Genomic DNA, 27,993 nt, shown 5'->3' with positions numbered 1-27,993 from the left:
GCAGGGCTGGTCTTGAACTCCTAACCTCAGGTGATCCACCTGCCTCAGCCTCCCAAAGTTTTGGGATTACAGACGTGAGCCACTGTGCCCAGCCTGTTAAGATTTTTAAATGACATTTACATTCAGTCTAATTTTGTTCCATTCTGGGTTCTCCAGTGTTCCAAATGCTGAGATTTAGTGGAAGTTGCTTTTATTTAATAGCTGAATTTATTTAGAAATTTTCCACCACTTCCTATTGACTAATACAACCAACTAAAATTTGATGCCACAGCAATGTATTACATAAAACTTTAGATTTTCAAAAAAGTAGTTGGATATGGTTCACATACTCAAAACACTGGAAGCTGTAATTAAATCTTTTTGTTGTATCATTGCACTTTAAATCCCCAAATAAATTCTGCTTTGTAAACAGTCTTTCAACATCTGCTAATTATGGACTGTTTGCCAGACACCAAGCCAGGCATCGAGGGATAAGGAGCAGATGCTCACATCATGCTATAACTAGACAAGTATCTAGTGATTTTTCCCTTCCATGAATAGCTAGTCGATACTAAAGTAAAAATGTAAAGTGTTGGAATTATGGGACAGAAATTTATAGAGTATGAAAGTATAGTACATCAGAGAAAATGCCTGAATGTTATATACCATACAGGACAGCCTGGATTGAGGAAGAACTCAGGAAATGGGAGATTACCAAAGATGAAATGATTCACCAGGTTTATCTGCAGCTCCACTGAACCTTTATTTTTCTCGAAGTCTCTTTTTTTTTTTTTTTTAACAAATACCCTCATGACAAAAAAGCCATTGTTTGAATAAGTGTGGACTTTTGAGACACAAGGGGATGTCAAAGGTTTTATCCTTCCCTTTTTTATAACACTGTCATTTTCTATTTAGAAGTGACAGTAAGAAAAACATCTAATCCAACTCATGCAGAGGTCAAAAACAGGCAAGCAAGAGAGTACTGAAGCAAGTGCAGTCAGAGAATGTTATTTCATTAAGATGTGAAACTGGTTTGAAAAAAGTTATCACAATAGAAAACTAAAACTGGATTGTACAGCTTGTAAAATCAAGTTAAATTAGGTGTGATGTTATCAAGAGTCGAAGAATTCATCTGAAGCAATTAGTTGACGCAAATATATTCTATACAATAATATTTGTATAGTGAATTATGGTCGTAATAAGCTAAGCATTTAATACTGCAATAAAATGAACAGAAAAACACACGTAATCCACTTTTAATTCTAAGAAAAACAGAATAACGAGAAGTTCAACGAAGACATTCCAGATGAAGTAATTGTACCAAAAAATAAAAAAGAGAGAAAATGACTGAAAAATTCAATTTGCAATGGAGAACTTCAGAAGATGTTTTTGTCTTAACATTAAAAATTCTAGCGGTTTGTGTGAAAACACAGACAGTAAACACACTTATATAAAGATAATTAGAACACATAAATCCAATAAACCATGATATGAGCTGCTGTGTCATCTCCAATGAATACTATTATAGATCTCTAAGTACACCTTTGGAATGGAAAAGAAAAATGTTGACTTTATTTTTATTTTAACCTTTAATAATTCAGACAGTGCCCAAACAGTATAACAATTTTAGAAGTACTTACCACACCCAAATACCTTAGTTTCAGTGACAGAAAGTAATTCAGTGTTCACACAGGGATAAGTAATTCAACCCACAATTTATTGAACTACAAATCAGACTCGTTAAATGCTATGATAGTTAAATCTAGAATAAATCTCTGAAAAATATCTTGGTGAGTTCTTGGATGTCAAAGTGTATAACACATTATTGGACTGTTGAAATTATTAGAATATGAACTACCTGTCAAGGTTTCAACAATAAAAATATTTTTTAAAAGACCCTATTTGGTAATAAATTAGATTTATACAATTGATAATTTCAAAATAAATAAAATCTGAGTTGTAAATGCCTCCTACCCTCACCCCACCCCCAGTATACATACCTTGTATCATTTTCATTTAACACACAGTGTGTCTCAAATTTTTATGAGCATACATATCCCTTGGGGATCTTGTTAAAATGCAGGAAGTAAGCTGTAGGGCCCATTTCTAACAAGCTACAGATGAAGATGATGCTGCAGGACCTTGCACCACCCTTTGAACAGCAAGGTGGCCCATTATATATTTAAGATAATTTCTGGCATAATGACTGCACAGTTTTATAGATTCAAGGCTGTACTATTTTGGAATCGAGTATAATAAATAACCAAAAACGATCACGAAAAGTAAGTTTTGGAAGAAAAGAATGTTTTAGTTAAGTGAAAGCTTAAGATACACCAAGTTGGCAGTGTTTCTATTTGTCTGACACTGACACCTTTGAAACATTACAATATAAATCAAGATACCAAATTCTAGTAACTTTTAAAAATGAAGTTACTATAGTTTGAGGCTCTCCTTCAGTTAAGTCCAGAAAATTCAAGCCAGCACACTGCAAAACCACTATTAAAAATCTTTAACAGCAAACTGTCCATTTTAATTACTTGTAAACTTGCTTTAAGCTATCCCATCTCCTCCTCCTCTTTCAACAAACAAATGCTGCTTTTTCTTCTGTCTTGTAGCTAAACAGCGTGTAACACCCAGTGCCCCTCCCTTTAAAAATCGAACAAAATTGTCTCCAACCAAAGGACCCAATGCAAAAAGGTTGGCTTCTTTTATACACTCATAGGTGAATGTATCTATTTCCACAGGATTACCCTTACATGTGATTGGTTGGCTTGACTTATGGCCTAGGTAACACCCTTGATCCTTCAGAAAAGACAGATTAGGATGAGAACCTATCAATACTACTGCTGCAGACAGCTTAAATATTTTCTTCAATCCAGAAATGCTTTGGAGAACACATTTCATGTCCGACTTAAAGGAAAGCACATGGTGCTCAGGAAAGCTGGTATAATCAGATAAAAGACTTGAGTCTACAGAGTATGACTGAGTACACATCATATGATAAACTTTATGATATTCAGGATACAGCTTTTTGGGAAGCTGTTTGAAAATTAAGCTTGGATCAGTTACTCGTCTGCGAAACACATGAATCACGGGGATATTACTATTGTAAGCACACAGTACTGCATCAGCAGCAGTAAGCCCAGAACCTACAATTAACACTGGATCCACTTTGCCACGCAACTTTCCTTTGTTTATAGCAGCTCCAAATTCAGGCATTGAATGAAACACAAAAGGAAAATCTTCCCCTTCAATTTCCAGATGGGCAGGAGAATCCAACGTTCCAGTTGCCAGTGCTACATTCTCAGCAAAGAGGCAGAAGGGAACATGAGAACCATCAGCTATTCGCTGATAACCCCTAATTTCCCAGTTTCTCTTGATAAAGTTTGACTTCTCTATCTTTGTTGAAATATCTCTGTCTTGACTATCATCATCATCTTGATCTCTGTAGAGTCTTGATACGGAAGTTATGTAAGTATTCTCTCTGAAATTCTTCTGAAGACCCATGACTTTTACATAATGTTTATAGTAGCGAGCTATTTCCTCTGGCATAACTCGATCCCCTTTTAGGTTCCTAAAAAAGGAAAAGGAAAAATATCCTATAAGGATACTACTTTCAGTTTACATGATTATTATCTACCTAGATGATTATTATCTACCTAGTAAGCTTTTATAGTTTTTTAATTCCGCTGGACTGTCTTAGCTATACATTATCCTAACACTTAAAAAAAAAAAAAAAAAAAAATTCTATTTTTAGTAAAAAATCTTCATGAATTACTTTTAGTAAAAGAAGTAGTTCCATGAGAGCAGAGACTATATTTAATGCATTTGTTTCCCCAATACCATGAATAGTGTCTGTTCAAACACACTGCTTGATAAACTTTCATTAAATGAAGGTATTAAAATGTGGATATTTGAAAATTGGACTACTTTATCTCACAATTATAATCTATAACTATCAACTGAATTATTTTCATGACAATCACTGAGCAGGTCTAACTGTAATATCTATGCTTCTTAAAATTAAATATACCATCTTGAAATGAATTTTAATACACTGCTGTTTTCCTAATAACTGAAAATAATTCAGATCTGTCTTTTGCTAAACAAAGTCATCTTACATCTAGGTAAATAATAGATGACATTTCACTCTATGTGTTTTCCTACTCATAAGCAGAGCTAAAACATAACTGTTCTTTATGAAAAACTTGCATTAGTCTATATGTCATTTTCCAAAGTTCAAAGCAACAAGCAAAATCCCCTGCCCCAATCAGAGATAAGAAACAAATTACTTGACATAATTCATGATGTGGATGCTCCTCAATTTACAATGGGGTTTATCCTGAAAGACCAATCATGTAAGCTGAAAATATTTTAAGTCAAAAATGCATTTAATAACTAGCTTACTGAACATCAAAGCTTAGCCTAGCTTGCCTTAAATGTGCTCAGAGCACTTACACTAGCCTACAGTTGGGCAAAATCATCTAACAATAGGCCTATTTTATAATAAAGTGTTGAATATCTCATGTGACTTACTGAATTCTATACTGAAAGTGAAAAACAAAATAGCTGTATTGGTACCCAAAGTATAGTTTGTATAAAATGCACATCACTTTGGTACCACCTTAAAGTCTAAAAACCTTAAGTCAAACCATGATTAATCAGGGACTGTTTGTAACTTGTAATGGGAAGTTTGCAAAAATTTTTCTTTTAAAATTTAATAATTATAATTAAGATTTAGTATTAACTTTCGATTTTTACTTCTTCAGTCATGTGTCACATAATTCAATCAACAAAGGACAGCATACACAACAATGGTCCCATAAAGGATTATAAAGGAGCTGAAAAACTCCTACAGCTTGGTGACATCATAGCCATCTTAAAGTTGTGGTACAATTACTTTTTTAAAAATAAATTCAGTGTACCCTAAGTGTACAGTGTTTATAAAGTGTACCTTAGTGTACAGTAATGTGCTAGGCCTTCACATTCACTCACCACTGACTGACTCACCCAAAGCAACTTCCGGCCCTCCAAGCTCCATTCATGGTAAGTGCCCTTATACAGGTATACCATTTTTGGTATGGCACCTCATACAAGTATACCATTTTTAATCTTTTATATCATATTTTTGCTGTACTTTTTCTATATTTAGATACAAAAACACAATTGTGTTACAACTGCCTACAGTATTCAGTACAGCAACATGCTGTACTGGGTTGTAGCCTAGGAGCAACAGGATATATCCTATAGCCTAAGTGTATAGCAGGCTATACCATGGAGGTTTGTGTAAGTACACTTTATGATGTTTGCCCAATGAAATCACCTAATGACTCAATTCTCAGAACGTATCACCATCATTAAGCAATACATGGCTGTATTATCATCTCCATTTTACAGAATGGAAAACTGACTAGTTTATTTGTTCAGGATCACAACACTAGAAGTCACAGAGTCAGAACTCAAACTCCACCAATCTCTAGAGACCTACGAGTCTTCTCTCAACACTATGCAAAGGCAGCAACTAAACCTAAATTTATCACAAAATTCATCTGCACATATTACTTCAACACAATATTCATAATTTAGAAAAGTAAATGCTTCTGGTACATAAATCATAAAACTTTCTCTTTCTTACCCTTTTACAAAGTGAAGAATGTGTTAAGCAATTTCACTTGCCAACTTACGAAGATCAAGAACTGTACAACCTGCCTAATTTTACTTCAAGTTTCAAACCCATATACAATTCTTTTGAAAAATCTAAAATGAATTTTTTGAAAGGTTTAATCTCAATTACCCACGATGATATAAATTTGCTCTCTCTGAATTTCCTCAAATTAAGGAAAATTTCTATGAATTAACATGGTTGTTATCTAGCAGGAATTGAAGTACTCAAATGTTACATCCCTGTTCTAACAAAGGTTACGTGACTTCTTGCTTCACTTATTGTTTTTGTGAGTAGTCAAATTAGAGTAGATTCTCTGTATTAGTAATTCTTCTCTAATATTTACTATCCTTGAAAATGATTGATAGGATTTTCATATTTCTTTTTAAATTTTGGGATCTTTCCCTTAAAATAAATAAATTTATAATTTTCCAAGATGAGATTTCTTCTCAGTTCTACTTTTTTTTTAATTTGAGACAGAGTCTTGCTCTGTTGCTCAGGCTGGAGTGCAGTGGCGTGATTTCAGCTCACTGCAACTTCTGCCTCCCGGATTCAAGCAGTTCTCCTGCCTTAGCCTCCTGAGTAGCTGGGATTACAGGCATGTGCCACCACGCCCCGCTAATTTTGTGTTTTTAGTAGAGACGGGGTTTCACCATGTTGGTTAGGCTGGTCTCGAACTGACCTCAGGTGATCCTCCCACCTCAGCCTCCCAAAATGCTGCCACTGTGCCAGGCCCTCAGTTCTACTCTTATACTTTTTTTTTTTTAAATATGTCCCTTCATACCCAATTAGCTATCCATAAGCCAGATTCTAGTTTATCCATAATTTTAAATTATCAATCATACAATATACAGTCTTTACCCTAAAAGTCAAACACTTTAGGTATGCAGAGTTTAGGTATTCATATAAGAAATATGCATAAAGTTATATATCAACTCATAAAAATAAAGTATGAAAAATAATATATGGATGGATGAGAAAGTAACTAAACAGAGAGTGATTTAACAAGAGTAGATAAATCCATGATTAACAAAAAGTCACAGGAAACCAATCTGCAATAATCCCTTACCTCTGTGCTTAGTTTTATAACATCTCTAAATGAAAACTAGCATATTATAATCACTGCTTCAAGGACACATTTTTATTTGAAAGACATGTACATTTATATTCTTCAGCCACGACAAAATCACAAATATTTTGAAATTTTTCCACATTCTCTTTTTCAATGTACACCAAAGAATTTTAATACAGTTTAATCTTTACCTTCGTTTACTTGATACCCAGTCCTTAAATTTAAGTCCAGGTAGCTCCATCCAACTTCCAAAGCTGATTGTCAACATGGAGCCTTCCATATTCTATTAGAGTTAAAGGGGAAAAAAAAGTACAATCAAAAAACAAGAAGTAACATTTTTGTTGTTGTTGTTTGTTTGTCTATTTTTAAACCAAATCCATCTCATTTACAATAATTATGACTCTGGATAAGGTACGCTCCCACAGTCCTAAATGGTTGGATAACTTACCTCAAAAACATTACTCCAATAAACTTTCATATGCCTTCATCATTTGATATTATCCCAACAACCTTCTTTCATATAGTTACACATTTAGAAAACAGATTTACAATATTACCCAATGCCTACACAATGTTGATAACTTTGGTCTATGATCAACATAATTCAGATGTACAATATTATGTCAGGGAAACAAAAATTCACTATATTCACTTTTTGAACAAAAGGAAAAATGTTCATTAAGTTCCAAAATTTTAGATGGCTTTTCATTTTAATATTAACTTTTTTTAAAAATTAGCAACAAAGCTTTTGCCCCCTCCATCAATTATAATTCTAAAATCTAGGCTGATGTGGATACAGCAGCATCTCTTCTTAAAGATACAGAAATAGGCAGTGGATGCCTGAGAAACATACCCACTGCTAAGGCACTGCTTGCCATCAAGCTCCTTTGACCTACTTATTTCTGCTTTGTTCAATACAAAGCAAGAAAAGCCCAAAGGCCAATTATCTATTATATCTTGACCTTTACGATCTCTTTCAATCAACTCTTTTAGGCAATAGCTTCTTTTCTCCTAACTTCTTGCCCTGCTTCTATAACACCCAGTTTGAAAACAGGACATACTATTATTATTATAACTGACTGACATTCACAGAGTACTTACTATGTGCTAGGCCCTGTGAAGCATCATTTGTGACTGTATACAAATCACCCAAGAAAGAGAATGCAGCAAGCTGCCACCCTGCTTTGAGGGAGGCTAGCCCTGATACCAGGTTCAGAACCTGGAATCATCATAAAAGGAGCTGTTAAGAATGTGTTATCTATAGGAGATTATTTGGAACCTGAGAGTGTCACCTGTAACTCTAAAACCTTAAAAAACCACTATTTCACTTTCTGACAACAATTTCTTAACATTATTCCCACTGCACAAATTCTTCCAGTTGGTTGAGAGCCCTAGTGCTTTGATCTCTTTTCTCCTACCTTTCTTTCTTCCCCATGTAACCTATATGCCATGACAAGCTGTCATGGAGACTGTAGTATTAAAGGATGCAAACTAAATAGAAGTACTGTAGGAGCATACAGAAAGCATCTGGTTCTTCAAGGACACAAATGGGCTGAGGAGTGTACCAATAGAAAGGGAAAACATTCAAGGCCAAATAAAAATTCACGCGGCAGCTTAATAAAGACAGCGAATATGAATGTCCTTCAAGAAGACAAAAGAAATTCAGCCTTGTGCCTGATAAGATTAACTCAGCAGGCCTGCGTTGTTCCAACCTTTCACATTACCGAGAACGGCCTGTCTTCAGGACCAAGCTTGGCTGCCACCTTCTCAGAAATAACTTCTGAGCCCTTGAATACTCTACCTGATGAGCATGGGTTTTGCATGCCTAAGGCCTTGGCGATGCTATACCAATGTAACCCTGACAGTTTATCGTAACAATGTGATTTATGTGAATATCAGTTTTTGCTCTGGGAGGCAGAAGTAAGTCACATGGGAGCTGCTGGCCTATATGACTGACCCCACAGAAAACATCCCTAGACACCACACCTGTGACTTTACTATGATTGGGTATCTAGAAACTTACACTTGGACTCTGCCCCATGAGACTTTTCCCATTGCTGATTGTTATCTGTATCCTTTCACTGTAGTAAAATTTAACCACAAGTACACCATCTTTACTGAGTCCTGTGAATCCTACTGAATCTTCAAGTCTGAGAATGAACTTGGACTCCCCAACAAAAGCATGCTAGAGAACAGAATGTCAGAGATAAAAAGAGGAATATGGTAAGAAACCTAAGTAAGGGCTAGATCGGACTATGGTGAGATACATTACAAAGTCTACATACTAGATATTAGATGAATGGAGAGCAACTGAAGAGTTTTATGCATTGGTGTAACATCTCAGGTAATTTAGAAGGATGAGTCTGGCTTTGGTATGGATAATGGATTGGAGGAGACAAAATGAGTAAGAAAACTATTTAGAAAGGGTTTGCAGTAATTCTGGTGAAAGACAGTGGTGACCAATATTAGCAACGAAATAGATGGACCCAAAAATCAGAAATGAAAAAGATTTGGTGATTAATTTGAAATGAGAGTTGAAGAAAGAGAATCAAGGAAGACTCTCAGGTTCCTGGCTTGAGTAACTACATAAGAATGTCATTTAATGACAAGGAAATTGAAGGAACTTGATGATAAAGATAGTTAGCTTTAGGCACATTAAGTCTCAGGACACCTGCAGAATAATCAAGGGAATATATGAGAAACAGCAATCTGGGCTGGTTTTGATTTTGGGAATTCTGATTTGGGAATCAATTAACATCAATATGCAAGCCACTGAAATAGGTAAGATAACCCAGGGAGAATGAAGAGCATGAAGAAAAGACCCAGGCTTGGGATAAGGTCTACAGAAGCACATTGTTAAAGAATAAGAGTCAGCTGGGTGTGGTGGCACATGCCTGCAATCCCAGCACTGGAAGGCTAAGGCAGGAGGGTCATTTGAGCTCAGGGGTCCAAGGCTGCAGTGAGCTATGACTGTACCACTATACTCCACCCTGCGTGACAGAGTGAGACGCTGTCTCAAAAACACCAACAAAAAAGACAAGAATCCACAACGGTATCAGAAAAGGAGTGACCAAACAGGAAGAAAAACAAGGAGACTGAAGATTCAGAGAATCTAAGAAAGATATTAACACTGTCAAAAGCTGCAAAGGTCAGAAAAGATAAATTTAGAGACTCGTCATCAAATTAAGCAAAAAAGGAAGTTACTGACTTTCAGAAAAAATAGTTCCAAAGGAAAACCAGTGGCAGAAGGTAGAATGAGTAAGCTAAGGAGCAGAAGGCAAAGCAGGGAGGAGGATGTATAGGCAACTCTTTCAGGAAGTTAGTTAGAAACCAAAGGATGAGGATCAGCTGGCACCTAAAATTTTTTTAAAGATGGAAATAATTTCAGCATGTTTACATACTGACCAATAGAAGCTGGCGGATAAATTGAAGCTATAAAAGAAATGGGGAAAATCAAATAAATAATGTTCTTGGGAAGATAGGGATCCACAATGTAGCTGGAAGGTGAGCCTTAGATAGTAGTAATATCTCTTCCGTTATAACGGGATAAAAAAAAAGAATTAGCATTAATGTGTAAGTTTTAGGTTTGTGCGTGAAACTGTGGAAGTTCAATCCTAATGGATTACATTTTCTCTGTAAAATAAGAACCAAGAGCACTTCTATCTGAGCATGAAAGAGAAAAAAGAGATAAAGGTTTGAAAAGAAGGAAATATCAAAGCTTATAGTAATGTTTTGGCCCCAACTGAGAGTAGAGAATATTTTCACAGTTGTGTATATATATATTTTTTTCTGGGGGTCTGACTGCTCAAGAAAAGATAAAGTGGATAGTTAGATGAACTGCCTATCTGACAAACCCATGTGATAGAAGGACAATGGGTTAAGGGAATTAAAGAGAATAGTTAACTCAATGGACTATAGAAGCTGGGCTGGATAAGTAATATGAAGATCACGGCCAGGAGCATGCTCTGCATTCAAAGATTATGTATAGTGTGCATAACTGGGTGATAAGCTTGAAGAACAGGAAACTGTGATCAGAAAGGAAGACATTTGAGAATTTAGGTTTTTACAAGTTGAGTAGTTACGAGAGGTAAGATCTACAATGGAGCCACTGGAGTCAGTAGCCAATGAAGAATACAACATCGTCGAGAATGAGGAGACCAAGAAACTAAAAGGTTAAGATCTTGGTTCTGTGTCATGTTTGTAGAGGTAAAATTATTCAAGGTGATAATAAAACTTGGGATATAATGGAAGACCATGAATTAGGTGCCACAGGTTCAGTAACTAGAGACAGTCTGGAATGGTAAAAAAGTCCGAAATGGACACAGTCTGGAGACAGTCTGGAATGGTAGAAAAGCTAGAAAATGGCATGACCTGTTCAATGGAACAGGGCTTTTTACACAAGTGCATAGGGGTGTGAAGAGAAGACCAACCTTATTAGCCAACCTGATAGGACATGGGGCTATGGGAGAATGAATAGGCTCCACTTCAGAGGGCTGCAGTGGGAATGGTACCTTTAGGAAATAGCAAGCTTTCAAGAAAGAGAGCAGAAGAAGCATCTGACTGAATGGTTAAAGATATGGCAAAGCAAACAAGTTGTTTACCACTAAATTGGTTCAAGGGGCCACAGAAAGTTTGGAAGAGAGAAGAGTGATGAGAAACTAGATCACAAGAGAAACAGAGAACTATATGAAGATAAGTAGGAGAGAGGGGTGATGACTCAAGAAGCTTACATCTTAAGCCATGACTCAGGTTAATTAGGATGTACATAAACCATAGCAGGGAAGATGGTCACATAAACAGATAAATAGTACTACAGGCAAGCACAGTAAGATTAAGATATGGAATGCAGATAGGATCAAGTAATTATGTCTTGACCTTCAATAACCTTCACAGAGGTGATGACTAACAACTGGTACACAGCTGAAATACTACTTACTTATAGCCCTATTCTAGTGAATACATGCCTGAAAAAAATCAGCAACTTTTAGGTATATTTTAACTTTTACCACTGGCTCAAAATGTGTTTTTGGTAATCAGGGTTTATCCATACTTTAACTTTTTTATACATAAGTGAAAGAAATGAAACATCAATTATTGCCTGCATATTCTTCAAAGCAGAAAAATGTAAGTAAAATAAAACCTCAGGAATTCAGAGAAGGCAGTCTAAATGCCCTCCCCACCTCCAAATACATTATGGCTTTTTTTTTTTTTTTTTTTTAAAGAATGCTACTAATTAACAGCAAATATAAACACTTAAGGTTTGGGCATGACAGAATTCTTTCTTATCTTGTATTGGTGGTTTCACAGTTACAGGCATTTGTCACAACTCATCAAATTATACATTCTAAATGGATGCAGCTTACTGTAAATAAATTAAGCTTAAAGTTGATATTAAAAAGTAAACATCATAAAACTTAAGCTAAAAGCAACAAATAATTTAGTAGTTGCTACTCATTATTAAAAAGAGAATAAAGATTTTAAAAGAAACCCATGATATATTTAATCTAGGAATGTCCCGATATCCTGAAACAGTCATTTTATAAACATAAACAACTTTTCAGATGTGCAAAAGTGCACTAATATACGAATAGCCAACTGAAGTTTCTACTACAAATTTGGTATGTGATATATTAAAGTTCCCATGAAGTCCATAATTCATAACATAGCAAACTAAATTACTTAACATCAATTTGTATAACAAATGAACACTCACTACACACTAGACACAGTGTTAACTGCTAAGAACACAGGAAGGATGAACAATTATTACTCACTGGCCCACTAATGAAATGTACTGAGTGAATCTTTAATTCACTGGTTCTCTGGTTTAACCTCTGCTATGAACTGAATTGTATCTACCCCCAAAATTCTTATGTTGAGGTCCTGACCCCCAGTGTGATGCTTTTGGAGACAGGGCCTTTGGGAGGTAATTAGAGCTAGATGAGGTCATGAGGGTGGGTCCCTCAGAATGGGATTACTGGCTTCATAAGAAGAGAAAATTTCTCTCTCTCTCTGCTATGTGAGGACACACTGAGAAGGCAGCTATCTGAAAGCCAGGAAGAGGGCCTTTATGAGAAACTGAACTGGCTGGAACCTTCATCTTGGGACTTCCAGCCTCCAGAACTGTGAGAACGAAGTCTGTTGTTTAAGCCATCAATTCTATGGCATTTTGTTATCGCAGACAAGCAGACTAATACAACCTCCTTTACGTTTTTCACTTAAGATTCTGCAAATGTGAGAAAATAATGGATACTGCTTTGAAATACTACGTGAGATTCTGTAAAGTCTAAAATGAATAAGTGAGTTTTATATATTTATTAAACAAAACATTCTTGAAATGTCTTCTACATAATTCTTGTAAGAGAGTATAGAGACATGCTTATTCTAAGACTGTACCGGTAATAAAATTTGGCTTGATTTACTGCTACTAGTAATAAACCCATATTTAACTAACTGAACAGCATTAAAATCCTTCTCAAATAAAAATGTTATAAACATCATTTATAACATTATCATAATGCTTAAGAATCAACTTGGTCTTATCAAGACAAATAATTCACACACACTAAAATGCTGAAAAATATACTCACATGCCAAGCTCCACCAGGTGGACCTTTACCAAGAACTAAGTGAGGGATATAATGATGTTGCTCTAATTTCCAATGCAAAACGGATGGATAATCATACCCAAAGTCAGCATCTGGATGAAGAAGTGTGTCGAAAAGCACTGCAACTGGATTGGATGATCGGCCCTCAAGGCCCTCAGACAAGTATTCTAAGTCCTGAATGAACAAAAGGAAGACAGAGTTTGAAAAAAGCCAGCATTTCCCAGATAGTATATTCTAATGTCTACCATGATGCTCCAATGATAAAAAGCAGTACTCCCAAACCTGACCACAGAGCACCTACTAAATCTCCACTAGGAAATAATTCAGAAAACTCTGCTCTAATAAATTCAAGAAAATAAACAGAAGTAACTCAGAATATATTTACGAATCTAAAATAAAAATGATACAACGTGTTATTTAGAATAAAGGGTTTCAACTAAGAAACAAAGCTTATATAAATAAAAACTAGTCTTGTTTCAGCATAAACAAATTTTTTTAATTGACATGTAAGAAATAATACCTGATCAACAATGGAAAGATGTCTTGCTTCTTCTAATTTACTATTTAAGATTGTATTTGGGTGTATTGCTTCTGATGATAAATATGGTCTGTAGCCTGATAACATATAAGAAAGGCATATTCCTGAGGGTCCATTTCCTATTAAAAATAAAAGGTGGAAAGGGGTAGGTCATGCATCTTAATACTCTCGTTCCTTGGCTTTTTTCTTACTTTGAAAATGGCTCTTTTCCCTCACCAATTCTTCCTTTTCTAATCTCTTAAAACCAGATATTTCATGAGATTTTTACCTTTGCCTTCTCTCTTATTTTCTTTTGGGAATCTCATCTACTCAAGGCTTCAACTCTCTATGCTACTGACATCCAAAATCAGTTCTCTAAATTGACCTATTTCCCAAGGATATATTCCACATTTCCATTCTATTTCTTGACTCTACCTGACAGAGTGGCCCACTAATAACTTAAACATAATGTGCTCAAAAGCAAGCTCAAAAGTCCCTTCACTGAGGTGCCCTCTCCTTCTAACCCTATCCTATCTCAAAATACGGTACTAGCAAACTTCTAAGTTAATCAGTTTCTGGTTCTAAACCTAGTTTGCCCCCCATATCCTGTCAGTTGTCTTTGCTATTCTCATTCCTGTACTTTCACCTAAAAGACAAGTCTCCTACTGTTTCTCTGCCCTGAGATTCACCCACTTCCAATCATTTCACATACTCCATTCAGATAAGTTTTGGTAACACACAATCCTCATCATGTTACCCTTCCATTCTAAAGGTCTTAATAGTTTGTTTCTGACTATCCAGTGTTCTCCATTTGAAATAACTTTTGCAAAGACTATGACAGTGAGAGAAATCTAACATGGTGGACTCCATCTTGCTTCTAGTTTCAAAGGCTGGCTATCTTCACTCATTCCTAGGTATAGGCAAAGCTAACCAAGGAAGGAATTTATAGTTTAAGGATGGTAACAGTCCTTCCCAAAATTAAACTGCCTTTCTAAAACTAATGAAAGGCCACAAGGTTAGGATTATGAGAGGTGCCTGAATTCTGCTAAGATGCAGGCAGAGTGTCTATAATTCTGTACTGCTGAAGAGTCACGTAGCCAGAGGTCACAAGATGTGTGACTTCCCTAATTGCTCTTACAGATAAAATCGCTATTGTAGATCCTGAGGTTGGCCTTTTGAAATGTCTTTTCAGACTTTTGCATTTCTGATGACTGTCTGACTCTACTCTTCCCAAGATTCAAGACTCAGACCCAAGACTCAACTGAACCAGTCCTGTGGCTCCCCACCCAGAGTTGGACTCAGTACTAGAGAATCATTTTTGAAACCCTAGCACGGCATCCCCAACCAATCAGCAGCACCCTATTTCCTAGTCCCCTGTTCACCCAACTATCCTTGAAAAATTCTAACCTCCAAGCCATCAGGAGGAATCAGGAGTTTTGTTTCATTTTTTTTGTTTTGTTTTTTGTTTTGTTTTGAGATGGAGTCTTGCTCTGTCACCAGGCTGGAGTTCAGTGGTGCAATCTCAGCTCACTGCAACCTCTGCCTCCTGGGTTCAAGCAATTCTCCTGCCTCAGCCTCCCAAGTAGCTGAGACTAGAGGCGTGTGCCACCACACCCAGCTGATTTTTGTATTTTTAGTAGAGACGGGGTTTCAGCATGTTGGCCAGGACAGTCTTGATCTCTTGACCTCGTGATCCACCCAACATGGCCTCCGTAAGTGCTGGGATTACAGGTATGAGCCATTGCACCCGACCAATCAGGAGTTTTATAAGGAGACTAATTTGAATAACTGCAGTTCTCTCATATGGGCTGGCCTTGTGTCAAACTCTTTACTACAATGCCATGATCTCAGTGAACTGGTTTTGGCTGTGCAACAGGCAAGAAACCGGCAGGTGATTACACACATTCTAGTCTCAACCATCTTTCCAGTCCTAAATGCTGATATCGCCTTCCTATATGTTTATATGCTTTAACTAAAACCAAACTGGATTACTTGAACTACTTCCATTTATGAATTAACAATTCCTTTATTCTGGATTGCCACTTCTTTATTATCTCTGCCTTTTAAAAATTTAATCCAACTGAGAGAATCGCTAGCCACAAAGCAAAAATCCTGTTCCTTGCCTAATATGTTACCCCAAATAAAATATACTCAAAGATGTAAGAAAAGTAAAACCATAAGAATACTAGAAATAGAGAAAGCAGAGGAAGATTTCAACTTATAATACTAGAATAGGAAGCCTTAAAGACTGAAAGAAAAATAAAAAAATATTTAGAACTAATCTTTTTTTTTTTTTTTGAGACGCAGTCTCGCTCTGTTGCCTAGGCTGGAATACAGTGGCGCAATCTCAGCTCACTGCAACCTCCGCCTCCCGGGTTCACACCATTCTCCTGCCTCAGCCTCCCAAGTAGCTGGGACTACAGGCGCCCGCCACCACACCCAGCTAATTTTTTATATTTTTAGTTGAGACAAGGTTTCACCCTATTAGCCAGGATGGTCTCAATCTCCTGACCTTGTGATCTGCCCACCTCGGCCTCCCAAAATGCTGGGGATTACAGGTGTGAACCACCAGGCCCAGCCCTCTTTTTTTTTTTTTTGAGACAGAGTTTCACTTGTCGCCCAAGTTCTCACGATATTGGCTCACTGTAACCTCCACCTCCTGAGTTCAGGCAATTCTCCTGCCTCAGCCTCCCGAGTAGCTGGGATTACAGTTGCCCGCCACCACACCTGGCTAATTTTTATATTTTTAGTAGAGACAGCGTTTCACCATGTTGGCCAGGCTGGACTCAAACTCCTGTCCTCAGGTGATCCAGCCCACCTTGGCCTCCCAAAGCTCTGGGATTACAGGCTTGATCCACTGCGCCCAGAGATGTCCCAGACCTATCCCCCAGAACCTGCAAATGTTACTACACAGCAAAAGGAATCTGTAGATACGACTAAGGATCCTGAGATGGAGAGTAACCTAGATTACCCAGGTAGACCCAATCTAATCACAAGAGTCCTTAAAAATAGAGAACTTTTCTCAGTTGTGGTGAAAGGGGGACATGACAATGAAAGAAGGTTAAGAAACAACATTGCTGATTTTGAAGCTACAGAAGGGAGCCAGGAAAAGGAAACCTTCTTCCCTAGAGCCTCCAGAAAGCAACACAGTCCTGCCAACACCTTGATTTTGGCCCAGGAAGACCCATGTTGAATTCCTGACCCACAGAACAGTAGAACAACACACTCACATTGTTTAAAGCCACTAGGTTTGTGGTAATTTGTTACAGCAGCAACAGAAAACATATATTAATTAGCTCTTTATGCTCAGGCTGGTGGTGCCATTGTCAATAGTAATGACACTATATAAATACACACGAGGTTAAGCTACTCACAGCTAGCTGAGGCAAAACGGGGATAGGCTGTTTTGTGGGGAGTGGAGTGGGCAGGTGCAAATGAAGGTTAAGTTTTTCTTTTCTGAGCTTCCCACAGCCTAGCCACACAAGAAGACAGGGTTCCTCCACCATTCATTCAGGACAGAAAACCAAGGTTAGACGTAAGGGGGAAAATGAAACATAACGTTATGGTCCTTGATATCTCTTGGTTGAGAACTATTACAAAAACTGTCATCTCTATCATATACTGTAGAGGAGAATCTAGTATAGAACCTAGTATAGACGAACAATCTTGCTCTCCTCTTTTCCTTCCTTTACAGTATCTCCCACAAGCCAGAAGACATGAATTTTCTCCCCTTCCTACTAACTTTGAAACAAACTATCAAAGAAACATAGGAAGTCATAAGCCACCAAGCCACCTATATTCCTTAACTCTCTCCTTTGTCTTAGTTAGCTTCACCCTATATTCCTTGTCTGAATTCCTCGCGTTTGTATATTAGATGAAAAATATACATAACAAGTAATTAAATGCATGCAATAAAACTAAATTATAAAAGTTTCTAAATCTGAACTAGGTTGTATTAATAGTTAAATTTTTAATATCTTATATGCCTATCTGTTGAGGTGACACAAAGGATATAAAATAGTAATGTTGTGGTTAAAGTAATTATAAACATCACCTTAGAGTACTATAATGTCATTGCTAATTGAGCACCAGTTACTAACTTGCACAAGTTACTCAATACCTGTGTCAGTTTCTCTCTCTGTATCTGCCCTACCAACATCAGAAGTCTACAAAGTTGTAAGGTATTATCCAATAATATACATAGAACACTCTTCAGAGCTCTAATAATATTATCACATCACCATGACACTGTCATATAATTAATACAAATGTAGGAGGTATTTTAAAATAATGTAGTAATATCAGTTCTTCAGTAAAAAGACACTGCATTTTAACACAGATGCTAAAATCAGATAAACCAATTACTCTCCAAAGATTTGGTTATTAGTTTTTTAGCATATCAAACCACCTAAGAACACTTTTCAATAAAATCTTAAGAACTTGTACTAACTGTAGATTTATAAAAGTATTAAGGGTCATAAATGTAATTCTAAAAGATAAAATACAATAACTTACCTATTATTACCACAGGAAAAGTCACTGATGAATCTTCCAGTAAAGAAGTTTCTTCAACTAATGGCATCGCTTTAACTTTTCGCCCCAAATTATCACCAAAGTATTGCACTAAGGAATTAAAAATCTCTCCTTCAGTTTCAGTGTCACTATAGTTTCTTTTTTAAAAAAAGGGAATAGAAAGAGATATAGTCAATATAGCCTTTACAAAAATCAATCTCTACTCTGAGTTGATTTTGACATAAAATATTTTAATCGTTTCATAAAAGAAAGAAAATCCTTCCGACTAATGCTTTCAAATTAATAGCTTCGCTACATGTCAACCTATACCAACTTGAACGCCACATATCCCCAATATTAATAGCTGCTTTTCTCAAAAATTCCAAATATTAATAGCTGCTTTTCTCTCACAAGTATCTTGTAGTCAAGTCCCTATGAAATAAGCACCTCTCTCAAGATCAAAGACAGCATTGTGTTGGGGAGTTCATAATTCTCTGAAACTAGTCTAGAAAGGGCTAGTTTCTCCTCTACATTTTTCTTTTTAAAAGGTGAGTGCATTAAAGACAATATATAGTCATACACATTTTAAGAAAAAGTTATGGTATTTATACATTATAAATTGTGCATTTTGGTATAAGAAATTAGGTGTATACATTTTTACTCAGAAAAGTATTACATATATACTATATATATATACTATGTGTGTGTGTGTGTGTATATATATATATATATTTTTTGAAACAAGGTCTTGCTCTGTCACCCAGGCTGGAGTGCAATGGCGCAAGCATGGCTCACTGCAGCCTCCACCTCCTGGGCTCATGTGATCCTCTTCCTTCAGCCTCCAGAGTAGCTGGGGCTACAGGTGTGCCACCACACTTGGCTAATTTTAAAAATATTTTTTGGTAGAGACAGGATCTCGCTATGTTACCAAAAATATATTAAATATATTTCAAAAATATATTAAAATTATATCTTAATGTTATTTTCCAATTTTTCTTTCTCAATTGGCTCTCTAGAAATTAGTTTTAGCATTCTCACATTTTCATGCGATACATGGAGTATCTCCTGAACAGCTAATGTTCTGCATTATACTACAGTTACTTTAGAATAGAATCCCTTAATTTTATCTTCATACAGTCAGCAACAACCACAATGTCTGGAAGTATTAAATTAAGTACCTACTAGTGGGTGTGTTTATTACTACTCTCAAATGATAAACAAGCATGGGATGGATCAGTTATTTCACAGGATTGAACTCACTGATCCCAGAGGAGGTTGACACAAAGAAAAGAATCAGGCAGAGACAGGAATTTCTACTTCCCTATAAACTTCAGAGTTCCCAATCTACCCTAGGATAGGGCAGACTTACTCAGGACACACTGAGAGCTTTCTTGACCTGTACCCCAAATATTTGGTTTCCTCTTACATAGCCTCTTTTGACCAAAACAGACACCAATCAGACATGGCTACTAGGGGAAAACCCTTCTCACAGTGCAAGCCTACCCTTGGGAGGAAGTTTTATATGCTCAATCCATCGATTTCTGATTCATTCCAACTACTGCCTCTGATCAGATCCAGATGCATCAGCTGTCTTGCCTGTGCCTGCTTCCACCTCTTGGCAACTGCATTTCACATGTTTTATATTCTGCTCTGTCTCTGATATTTCTCCAAAGTATGTGCAAAGGTTAGGTTCTCCTGTACCTTTGGAGGCTTCTGATCAAAGTCAGTTTGATCAGAAACCTCCAAACCACTGCTCAAAGAAATCAGAGATGACACAAATCACTGCTCAAAGAAATCAGAGCTAACACGAATGGGAAAACATGCCATATTCATGGGTAGGAAGAATCAGTATCATTAAAATGGCCATACAAATTCATACAAACTGCCCAAAGCAATTTATAGATACATTGCTATTCCCATTAAACTCCCAATGACATTCTTCAAAGAACTAGAAAAAACTATTTTAAAATTCATATGAAACCAAAAAAGAACTTAAATAGCCAAGGCAATCCTAAGTGAAAAGAACAAAGCGGGAAGCATCACCTTACCTGACTTCAGACTATCCTAAAGGGCTACAGTAACCAAAACAGCATGGTACTGGTACAAAAACAGACACATAGACCAATGGAAGAGAAAACCCAGAAATAAGACCACACACCTGTAACTATCTGATCTTTGACAAACATGACAAAAATAAGCAATGGGGAAAGGATTCCCTGTTCAATACATAGTGTTGGGATAACTAGTTAGCCATATGCAGAAGATCTAAACTAGATACCTTCCTTATACCACATACAAAAAGTAACCCTAGATGGATTTAAGACTCAAATATAAAACCCCAAACTGTCTAAACCCTGGAAGACAACCTAGGCAATACCATTCAGGACACAGGCACAAGCAAAGTTTCATGAGGAAGACGCCAAAGGCAATTGCAACAAAAGCAAAAAAAAATTGACAAATGGCATCTAATTAACCTAAAGAGCTTCTGCACGGCAAAAGAAACTACCAACAGAGTAAACAGACAACCAACAGAATGGGAGAAAATGTTTGCAAACTACGCATCCAACAAAGGTCTAATATCCAGCATCTATAAGGAATTTAAATGTACAAGAAAAAACAACCCCATAAAAAAGTGGGCAAAGGACATGAACAGACACTTCTCAAAAGAAGACATACCTGCAGCCAACAATCACGAAAAAAATTTCAACATCACTCATTAGAGAAACGCAAATCAAAACCACAATGAGACACCATCTAACACCAGTCAAAATGGCTATTAAAAAGTCAAAAAATAACAAATGCTGACAAGGTTACAGAGAAAAGGGAATGCTTATATGTTGGGGGGAAGTGTATTAGTTCAGCCATTGTGGAAGACAGTGTGGTGATTCCTCAAAGACCTAAAGACAGAAATACCATTCCACCCAGAAATCCCATTACTGGATATATACCCAAAGGAATATAAATCATTCTATTATACAGACACATGCATGTGTACATTCACTGCAGCACTATTCACAATAGCAAAGGCATGGAATTTCTCTCAACATTTTGTAGTTTTCAGTGTACAAGTATTGCATTTTTTATTAAATTTATTCTTAAGTATTTCATTTTTTTGATGCTATTATATAAATGAAATTCCTTTGTTAATTTTCAGATTGTTCAATGTTAATGTATAGAAATACAATTCACTTTTGTATGTTGATTTTGCATCCTGCAATATCGCTGCATTTATATATTAGGTCTAGTAGTTTTTTGCGTGTGCAGCCCTCAAGCAATGAAGAGCCAAAGTTTAGTTTATTCAAATTTCCTACACATTAGTTTATCTAAATTTACACAGTATAGGTAATTTGCTCTGATTTTTCAGGAGCCACTGGTATAAACTGTGTGATAAACTATTTGTAGTAAACCTGCCTACTATTTGATAGTGGTTTAACACAAAGAAAAACAAGGAAACAAAAAACAGAAAGTGTGATTCACTGGTTTTACAAAAAACATTAATTAAACAAGACTTTTAATAATTATTCTTTCTAAAAAATTCAGAGCTTAAGTTGTAAACTCAGTATTGCTGTACATGTTTTATAGTACATGCACAGTATATCACAAGTCTATGAACAGTGTTAATCTCTAGATTTCCAATTTGATATTCTATTTAGAACAAGAACTTATTTTGAGTAATAAAAATCCACTTTTTCTTTGAGACACAAATTAAAATTGGAAAATATGCACAATTACATTTAGCAACTACTAAAGAACAGCACTTTACATGCAAAATTAGTTATTCTATTGTTAGGAAGCAAGTTAAAAGCCTATTTGACATTTAAGATGCTTTTAGAGGCCTTCCATTTTTTGTTTTTGAAACATCACAGCACAAAGTTTCAGAGAACATTTCAAAGGAGAGTGTAGACATAGTATCTGGACAACAAAAAGACTTTTCCCATACTATAGCAGAAGCACGTGTTTAAATGATCATCCAAACTAAAATGAAATGTTTTACTAACTGAATTTTTATAGTCTTTGGAACCATGATCCTAAAACTTATCAAATGTATACTACCACATGGAAAGAAGGTTCTAAAGCCACAAATGAAGTCAGTCACACTCTTCATCTTCCAGAACACAAAAGAAGATTTTTCCGTTGGAAAATTAGGACAGTTCTCTCACTACTTATCCATTCAGATGTTAGACAATACAGATGCCACAATCTGTTTTATAATCTGTATTTTTTTTTTTTTTTGAGACAGAGTCTCACTCTGTCACCCAGTTGGGGTGCAGTGGTACGATCTCAGCTCACTGCAACCTGTCTTCTGGGTTCAAGCTATTCTCCTGCCCCAACCTCCCGAGTAGCTGGGATTACAGGCACACACCGCCATGCCCAGCTAATTTTTGTGTTTTTAGTAGAGACGGGATTTCTACCATGTTGGCCATGCTGACCTGAACTCCTGACTTGAAACTGCTCAAGAAATAGCATTGGTAAATCAGAAACATATTCCTGAAGGGGCTGGTAAACAATTAAAAAGAAAAACAAAACTTTAGACACAACAGAACTGTTTTTGCAATAAAAAGTGTGGTTTATTAATCATAATGTTTATCTTTGGCAGCTAGCTTGTTTTCCTTTCTGTCCCTCAAGACCAAAACATAGCAAATACTTGGTTTTCACTCCCTACTCCAAATTTCTGTGCACAGCAGGAAGCAAATGGTATTCACCACCCAGAGTTAGTCAAAACAATATGAATTCTACACTGTATATCAAAGGGTGTCAAATAGCTTTCAATATTTTTCTGAAACGCATGCTAGTTTCTCATGGGCTTTATTTAGTTTAACAAGTTTCACTAGGGGAACCTATTTCCTAAAACTTTCCATAGAGAATCTGATACTCTCAAACCGCTGTCTTAGTAGTCAACAAATTCACCTAAAAGTTAAAATCAAGCAGTTTATTATATGAAACTATTTTTCCTTAATATCCACAACTTAAAAGACTCATTCTAAACTCACTGAGAGGTTAGACAAGCTTGGATTATCACTATTACAAAAGAAGTTCCGAACTTTCTCTGTGCCTTACATCTTTTTTACTACAGGATGACGCTTCTTGACCGCTTCTCTGAATACTGTTCTTAAATATACACAGGATTTACAAGAAAACCAATTCTATTAAAACAATCATAAAAAGTAAACGTGATATGTATGTACATGTGCTTCTCCACTGCATTCAATAAATTCAGTAATGTGTTACTATAATTTTGAATAAGTATACACAGCATTTCTGTATTTACAACTGCAATGTGATATAAACATATTTATGATCTCTACTGATGACAGTCACATACTACTGTGATTTGTTGCTTATATTTGTAACTGAATATTAGTTTTTAAAATTTAGAGAAATGATATACCTTTCTTTCCATCTAAGTTCATGTGTTACCTAAATTCTATCTAGAAAACCCGTAATTTAGGAACGCTTGATCAGAATTTCATATTTTGCCAGGAAAGAAGTCTTACATAGAATTATTCTGGAACATCAGTATATGTAAAGCAAGGTACTACGGTATTCCCTAAGCTTAACAATTCTTCACCCCAGGGTTAAAATCAGTTTCTAATGTCTGGTCTTTCCACCAATGACTGAGGTGTTGACCAAATGTGCTAGATCTAGAAAACATACTTTTATTTTAGAAACGTATTATCTTTTATCATCCCTAAAAACTTTCTCCATAAGGTGAGTGTAAAATCGCCTCATTCTTTAAATTTCTACAACACACACGACTTACCATGGCTAACATCTTAACCAAGGCAGAATCTATTTGTAACTAGATGACACTGACATGTAGTTCCCTACCTTCCTCCCACTCATTACATTATTTAGAAGACTTTTTAAGAAATAATTTTTTTTAGGGAGGTAGGCACTTCGTAGAAACCTTCGCTAAAACTTTGCACTACTGGGAAGTCTCAGCTCGCCGTAACCGACTCAGCCAGGGCCTAGCCAGTCCCGCAGTCCCGTGACCCGCGCGGTCCAGCGCGAGAAAAGGGAACAACAGCGCAAGGCTCCCCGGAGCAAGGACCCCGCCACACCGCACCCCACACCACCCCCACGCCCAGCAGGACGGCTGAGGCTGTAGGACGCTGCGGTCCCGGCGCTCGCCCTCCACCCCAGTCCCGACTCCGGCCAGGCCAAAGAGCTCGAGAGCGCTGCATCCCCGCCTGCTCCCCTCCCATCCTCGGCGAGGAAGTCACCTGAAATGACCGGCCAGGGAGCAGCGGCAGCACCACACGGGCATGGAGCGCTGCGCGAGGGGCGCCCGAGCGCGGCCGCCGTGGCCGCCTCCGCCTCCCCCGGCGAGGCTGCCCGCTCCGGGCGCCCGCTCGCTCGGGGTCGCGGGGTCTGCCGGGCGCCCCTGCCCCGCACCTCGCCGTTGCCGCGGCTGCCCCGGCTCTGTGGCGCCGGAGTCCGCCTCCAGATAGCGGCTTCCGCTCCTCGCCTGTGGGGAGCCAGGCGCCGGAGGCGGGTGATCTCCGGGCGCCGCGGTAGGGGCGGAGCAGGGCGGGGACGCTGCGACGGCGGCGGCGGCGGCGGCGGCGCGCGGGCCCCTCCTCGCAGGTGCGGCGGCGGCGGGCGAAGTCTGCGATTGGTGGAGCCGGGGCCTGGGCGAGGGGCCGGGCCTGACGGAGCCGAGGCTGCGCGGGCAGGGAGCCGAGGTCTGCCGGCAAACCGCGCGGACCCAGCGGCAGCAATCGGGACCTGGACCTCGGTCTGGTCCCCGCCGCGCCTCCGTGTGCGACTTGGTGAGGCTGGTGGTTGCGCGCCGAGAGGGCCGAGGGACGAGCGGAAAAGAAGCTGCTGAGAACTCGGGCCACCCAGACGGCCCGGCGGAGGTCCTGGCGTAAGGCGCGTCCTCGGCCACCTCGCCGAGGACCCCAGGAAGGGTCGAGCTTCCCACGCCTGAGAACCCACCTTTGGGCATTTCCTCGCGCTGCTGGGGTGCAGACCGCGGGAGCTTCCGGGTGCCTCCACCCCTGACTCCCGCATCACAGTCACCTGGGGGACTCACCAAACCACAGGTGCCCGGGACCCGCCCCCGACGGTTCTTTTATGGAAGTCCCGCTTCCGGGAAGAGGTCATCCTCTCTTCTTTATGTCTCTCAAACACACACAAGTGTAGGAATTACCAGCACGCTGGGTGAAAATCCAGGTGCTCAGGCCCGCCCCAGACCGCACCGGTCTGTGGGGAAGGGCGGGAACGCTTGCTGGTTTTTAAGCCCCTGCAGGCGTTTGTGATGCAATAGGGAGTCAGAAAAGTATTCAGTAGTGAGTGTCCTTATTCGGTTTGTCAAAAATCAGAGGTGGGGAGGACAAAACCCAGGAGAGATTGATTGCATCTGCTTTTCTACGGAAATGGTTAGCTCCGCTTCCAAAAAAGCCGTATTTTTGTGCTTAAAATACACGTTCGTTTATATATTTCAATATAATTTTGTAAAACAAATGTTAAGTTTTACTGAATGTTGTCACTGAACAGACTTGTAATGAGCAGGTATTTTGGAGTCTTGGGAGCTTAAAAGAAAATCAGGACTCAGACTGCCACCAGGGTTATGCAATCTAAGAGTATATTAACCACTTTTAAGAATTATCTGTTTTTCTTTTCTTTTTTTTTTTTTTTTTTTGAGCTTTTGTCGGTTCGACGCGCTCATTTCATTTGAATGTGGTTGGTTCTGAAAATGAAGCATGTAGTTACTTTTCCATTAACATACATAACAGCATTTTAAAGTACCTAAATTCCTTTTGGAAGGCCGAGGCTGGTCGATCACCTGAGGTCAGAAGTTCCAGACCAGCCTGACCAACATGGTGAAACCCGTGTCTACTAAAAAATACAAAAACTAGCCCCGGGCGTGGTGGCACGTGTCTTTAATCCCAGCTACTCAGGAGGCTGAGGCAGGAGAATCGCTTCAACCCGGAGGCGGAGGTTGCAGTGAGCTGAGATCCGGCACTGCATTCAGCCTGGGCCAAAAAGTGAGACTCCGTCTCAAAAAAAATAATAATAAAATAAAGTACTTAAATTCCTGAAAGCAGTGCTTAATTCTGCAGCGCATGTACTAAAATTAGAACAATACAGACATTAGCATGGCCCCTGCCCAAGGGTAACATGCAAATTCGTGAAAGGGTTCCATATTTTTAAATATATACACCTACTATGTAACCACAAAAATTAAAAATAAACACATAAATTCCTGAAAGTTGTGCCAATCTAATCCACAAAATTCGTTTAATTTTTTTTATTTTTATTTTTTGTGGGTACATGGTATTTATATTTATGAGGTACATGAGATTTTGATACAGGCATACAATAATAATCACATCAGGGTACATGGGGTAGCCATCTCAAATATTTATCCTTTCTTTGTGCTACAAACAATCCAATTATACTCTTAGTTATTTTTAAATGTTTAATGAATTATCGTTGACTATAGTCACTCTTGTGCTGTTAAATACTAGATCCAATTCTGTCTATACTTTTGTACCAATTAACCATCCCCACTCCACTCCTTAATTCCCCACTACCCTGCCCAGCCTTGTAACCATCATTCTACTCTCTATCTCTGCTAGTTCAATTAATTTTTAGCTCCCACAAATAAGTGAGAACATGCAAAGTTTGTCATTCTGTACCTGGCCTATTTCATTTAACATAATGACATCGGTTGCATCCATTTTGTTGCAAATAACAGGATCTCATTTTTTTTTATGGCTGAATGCTACTATGTTGTGTACATAAACCACATTTTCTTTATTTGTCTGTTGATAGATGCTTAGGTTGTTTCCAAATCTTGGCTGTTGTGAACGGTGCTGCAATAAACATGGGAGTGCAAGTATATCTTAGATATACTGATCTCCTTTCTTTGGGGTATATACCTATCAGTGGCATTGCTGGATCATGTGGTAGCTCTATTTTTAGTTTTTTGAGGAATCTCCAAACTATTCTCCATAGTGGCTGTACTAATTTACATTCCTGCCAACAGTGTACAAGGGTTCTCTTTTCTCCGCATCCTCATCAGCATTTGTTATTGCTTGTCTTTTGGATATAGGCCATTTTAACTGCGATGAAATGATATCTCATTGTAGTTTTGATTTGCATTTCTCTGGTGATGAGTGATGTTGAGCAGCTTTTCATATACTTGTCATTTGTATGTCTTCTTTTGATAAATGTCTATTCACATCTTTTGCCCATTAAAAAAAATTTTTTTTAAGACAGGGTCTTGCTCTGTCACCCAGGCTGGAATGCAGTGGTTTGATCATAGCTCACTGCAGCTTCAAACTCCTCAAGTAATCCCCCCCACTTCAGCCTTCTGAATAGCTGGGACTAGAGGTATGCACCACCACACCCAGCTAAATTTTCTCTTATTTTTTTATTTTCTTTTTTTGTAGAGATGGGGTTTCTACAAAAAAACAGCCTGACCATGTTGCCCAGGCTGGTCTTGAACTCCTGGCCTCAAGTGATCCTCTTGCCTTGGCCTCCCAAAGTGCTGGGATTACAGGTGTGAACCATTGTGCCTGGCCCTTTTGTGCTTTTTAAACTCAGATTATTATAATTTTTCCTATTGAGTTGTTCAAGCTCCTTATATATACTGGTTACAAATCCCTTGTCAGATGGATAGTTTGCAAAT

General features: G+C 38.0%; 1 protein-coding gene and 1 non-coding gene across 3 annotated transcripts; one reads left to right on the top strand and one right to left on the bottom strand.

Moving 5' to 3' along the window:
• Positions 1–173: 173 nt before the first annotated feature.
• OSGIN2 (oxidative stress induced growth inhibitor family member 2) lies at positions 174–25,547 on the bottom strand. Of its 2 annotated transcripts, none has more exons than XM_025395216.1 (6): positions 25,293–25,547; positions 18,354–18,508; positions 13,842–13,978; positions 13,304–13,495; positions 6,905–6,996; positions 174–3,553 (listed from the first exon to the last, which is right to left on the bottom strand). In XM_025395216.1, the coding sequence occupies exons 2-6, from the start codon at positions 18,418–18,420 to the stop codon at positions 2,530–2,532; spliced, it is 1,512 nt and encodes a 503-aa protein (XP_025251001.1). In that variant the 5' UTR covers positions 18,421–18,508; positions 25,293–25,547; the 3' UTR covers positions 174–2,529. The 2 variants fall into 2 exon arrangements, with proteins under 2 accessions (XP_025251001.1, XP_025251000.1); XM_025395215.1 differs by lacking the exon at positions 25,293–25,547 and adding an exon at positions 24,575–24,872.
• An 856-nt stretch (positions 25,548–26,403) lies between these two features.
• Positions 26,404–26,508, top strand: LOC112630827. The gene has a single exon (XR_003120964.1). It is a non-coding gene; the product is annotated as a U6 spliceosomal RNA (small nuclear RNA).
• The last annotated feature ends 1,485 nt before the right edge of the window (positions 26,509–27,993 follow it).

Source organism: Theropithecus gelada, chromosome 8, assembly GCF_003255815.1.
Source record: "Theropithecus gelada isolate Dixy chromosome 8, Tgel_1.0, whole genome shotgun sequence".
Lineage (NCBI taxonomy): Eukaryota > Metazoa > Chordata > Mammalia > Primates > Cercopithecidae > Theropithecus > Theropithecus gelada.
This window is presented reverse-complemented; position numbering and strand designations above follow the sequence as displayed.

What these genes read in the sequence shown, in the direction of transcription:
- OSGIN2 (XM_025395215.1), bottom strand. Translation starts at nt 24,618, where the DNA reads ATGCCCGTGTGGTGCTGCCGCTGCTCCCTGGCCGGTCATTTCAG. An exon ending in ATCTTTCCATTGTTGATCAG is followed by an intron (nt 13,496 to 13,841) that starts GTATTATTTCTT and finishes TTGTTCATTCAG; the next exon opens with GACTTAGAATACTTGTCTGA. An exon ending in CACCTGGTGGAGCTTGGCAT is followed by an intron (nt 6,997 to 13,303) that starts GTGAGTATATTT and finishes TAACTCTAATAG; the next exon opens with AATATGGAAGGCTCCATGTT.